This window comes from Nicotiana tomentosiformis, chromosome 1, assembly GCF_000390325.3.
Source record: "Nicotiana tomentosiformis chromosome 1, ASM39032v3, whole genome shotgun sequence".
Lineage (NCBI taxonomy): Eukaryota > Viridiplantae > Streptophyta > Magnoliopsida > Solanales > Solanaceae > Nicotiana > Nicotiana tomentosiformis.
Window position 1 is genome coordinate 7,084,970 of NC_090812.1, and position 3,703 is coordinate 7,088,672.

A 3,703-nucleotide genomic window follows, 5' to 3' on the forward strand; every position below is an offset into this window, starting at 1 on the left:
TTTGTAACATTGGGAGGGTCTTCGCCATTTGTTACCACAATTACATTTTCCGCGATGAGTCTTTCTATAGCTCTTTTCAGAGTCCAACATTCATCAATGTTATGCCCTCGGGCACCTGAATGATATTCACATCTAGTATTTACTTGAAATCCATTTGAATGGGGATGCATATGGTGGGGAGCGATGGGTCCAATTACGCCCATCTGCTTCAACTTCTAGAATAGACTAGAGTATGATTCAGTCAATGGATTGAATTTTTCTACCGACCTAGGCTCTCGACCATAATCCTGCCTGGGGCGAGCATTATAGGGTGCCCAAAAATTTTGCTGTTGAGGTCGGGGGATCCTTGGAGTTGGTGCCCGTACCTGTTGGTTGGTAGGTCGAGCATAGGATTAAGCATTAAACATTGTATACTATAGTGGGCCCATAAAGTACTAAGGAATTGACGGGGGATAATAATGTTGAGGGTAGCTAGATTGACCCTGCTAAACTTGCACATAAGTGTGCGATGCCCCTCTTTGAACTTCCCTGGATCCTGAAGTTATCATGGACCCTTCATCTCTCTTTTTTCTATTTGCCAAACTTCCCGAACCATTTTGGATTGCTTGGGTGGTGTCTTTGAGAGTAGCCTGACTTACAATTATGCCAGTCTTGAGGCCATTTTCAACCATTTTCCCTATCTTGATTGCTTCTACAAAAGACCTACCCATTGCAGGCATCATAATTTGGAAATAATCAGGCTCTTGAGCCTCTAGAAAAACAATGATCAACTCATGATTATCCATGGGTGGCTTAACTCTAGCCGCTTTCTCCCTCCATTTTATGGCATACTCTCTAAAGCTTTCCGTCGGCTTCTTCATATTGGACAGGGAATTGCGATCTGGTGCAATAACAATGTTGTACTGTAATTGTTCAATGAAGGCCTGGGCCATGTCATCCAAGACATGCCAGTGAGAGATATCTTTGTTAATGAACCATTCAGAGGCTACCCCCAGAAGACTTTCCCCAAAATAAGCCATCAACAATTCTTTTTTCCACCTGCACCCCTCACTTGGTTGCAATACCTTTTCAAGTGGGCGATAGGTCATCGTGTCCATCATACTTCTCAATTTTTGGGGTCTTGAACCTTGATGGTAAATGGATGTGAGGGAACATGCATAGATCACTGAATAAAACACTTTTGCGACCACCTAGTCCTTGTATGTTCTTTCTATTTTGTTCAAGACTTTTTATTTTCCTGGCCATCTTATCTGGCTCACCTGTCTTGGCAGGCTTTTCATTTTCCATAGGTGACTCGTACTGAGGAGTCTGATTGTATGGAGCCGAGACCCCGAAAGCCAAATTGGAGAGTAGTATTGGCCATCATAAGCCTGAGGTGGTGGCTCATTGTTGGGCCTCAGCACAGGAGGTGGTGGCGGGATTGTATATACCGGTGCGCCAGACACGACGAGAGGGGTGTTCCTGACTGGTGCAATTGGAGGTCGCATATTAGAGGTACCAGGGGCAGCATGGAGGTTGTAGTTTGGCACATACCCTGGTGGTAGAATGTGATCGCTCACTGCATGGAGCTCGGGGTACGGTGGAAGCTCCCTTTGACGGACCATGGGGTGGAGGCTGACCGGAAACCCAAGCTTGATATACATCACACAGTTGTTGTCTCAATTTTCTTACCGTGGGGTGGAGGCTGACCGGAAACCCAAGCTTGATATACATCACATAGTTGTTGTCTCAATTTTCTTATTTCCTCCAACTCTTGCTCAACTGACTGGCCCTGGGGATTGTTACTGACCAACTCGATTTCATCATTGTTAACCATTACTATCGTTCCCTTTGATAGGGTGAAGTAATGATGTGTTTCTAGTTTTACAACAAACCAACCACCTTAAGCTTACTATATAAGAGACAGCAAACGTGTTAGGGCTAGGCATTTTATAGATATGAATCACACGTAATATGCCATGCTCCTAACATCATCACAATTTCTAACATGCTTTTGGAAGGATTCATGTTTCATTCCGGCTTACCAGGTTGCTTCCTATTAACGTTCTTATTTTTTCTCTCCTTTTTTTCTTTTTACTCTCGCCAAATTTTTATCCCTCATCATAGAGTCGTTGAAAAATATTTTGATCGAACTTTTTGTGGGTTGCCTACTGTGATGACCCGATTGGTCATCTTTAAATTTAATAACTATTTTTGTGTTCTTAAACTTCAAATAGCACCATTTAGCTTTCCTCAACTTGTATGCGCAGTCCGTAAATTGTTTTAGAAAGTTTTATGTGAAAAATTGATTAAAATGTGAAATAATGCTTCAAAACTCATTTGAGTTGACTTCGGTCAACGTATTAAGAACATGGACCCGGATCAATATTTTGACAATTTCGATAGGTCTGTATCATGATTTGAGACTTGAAGGTATGCCTGAAATTTAATTTGGAGGTCCCTAGCTTGAATTATCGCCATTTGTTGAAAACTAGAAGCTTGAAAGCTTATAGATCCGAAAGTTTAACCGCGGATTTGACTTTATTGATATAGGGATCGAAACCCGATTATGGAAATTTGAATAGCTCGGTTATGTTATTTATGACTCGTGCGCCAAATTTGAAGTCATTCCGGATTCGTTTAATATGTTTCGGCACGAGTTTTATAAATTGAAAAGTTTGAAACTCAAAAGTTCGTATTATGTTATGGGACTGGTTGGTATAATTGGAAGAGGTCTCGAGGGGCTCGGGTGAGTTTCAGACGAGTTTCGGACCATTTTTGTTAAGGTTGCAAATCTGGTTCTGGTGTATCGCACATGCGCAATTCTGGCCCGCTTCTGCGATGTTGAGGCTTGGAAGGAAGCTTCGCTTCTGCGAAACTTTAATCGCAGGTGCGATACCGCTTATGTGGCCAGCCGATCGCAAATGCGCACCTCGTCGCTTCTGCAGCTCCTTCTTGCGCTTCTGCGCAGCCGCAAATGCAGCCCATTTTCCGTATATGCGGAACTCGCATGGCTGATTGGCTTCGCAAATGCGGCCCTTGTCTCGCAAATGCAAGGCCTCAGATGCAACCTTTTGCTCGCAAATGCGAGACTAGGCACAACATTAAGGGGTCGAAAATGGCTATTTTTCTTCATTTCATTTGGGTTTTAAAACCTCAGTTTTTGGGCGATTTGAAGAAGTTTTTCACGACTCGAACTGGGTAAGTGTTCTTTATTATATATTGATTATATTTCATAAATCCATGGTTAAATTTATCATTTATTTCATATTTAAATGGAAAAATATGAGATTTTTGTAAAACTTTTCAAAAACAAAATTTTAGGATTTGGAGGCCCATTTGACATCAGAATTTGATAATTTTTGTGTGGTTTGACTCGTCTCGGAACGGGTATTCAGATTTCGTGAGTTTTTCTGTAATTTGATACGTGGGCCCCATTATTGATTTTGAGATGAATTTAGAATTTTAATTCGAAAAATTAGTTATTTCATGTGGAATTAATTCCTACGAATCGTGTTGAGTATATTGAATTGTTTGTGACTAGATTTGAAGCTTTTGGACACTAATTCGTGAGGCAAAGGTGTATTGGAATCTTGAGTTGGCTGCAAATCGAGGTAAGTGTCATGGTTAACCTTGACTTGAGGGAGTGGGACTTATTTGTCTATTTGCTATGTGATTTAATGCGCGGGTATAACGTATACGTGAGGTGACAAATACTTATGTA

General features: G+C 41.4%; 1 protein-coding gene across 1 annotated transcript; it reads right to left on the bottom strand.

Moving 5' to 3' along the window:
* Positions 1–485: 485 nt before the first annotated feature.
* On the bottom strand, positions 486–932 carry LOC138897454 (uncharacterized). Its single transcript, XM_070183441.1, has one exon. It carries the CDS (start codon positions 930–932, stop codon positions 486–488), a length of 447 nt encoding a protein of 148 aa, XP_070039542.1.
* Between the last annotated feature and the right edge of the window lie 2,771 nt (positions 933–3,703).

What these genes read in the sequence shown, in the direction of transcription:
- LOC138897454 (XM_070183441.1), bottom strand. Translation starts at nt 932, where the DNA reads ATGGCCCAGGCCTTCATTGAACAATTACAGTACAACATTGTTATTGCA.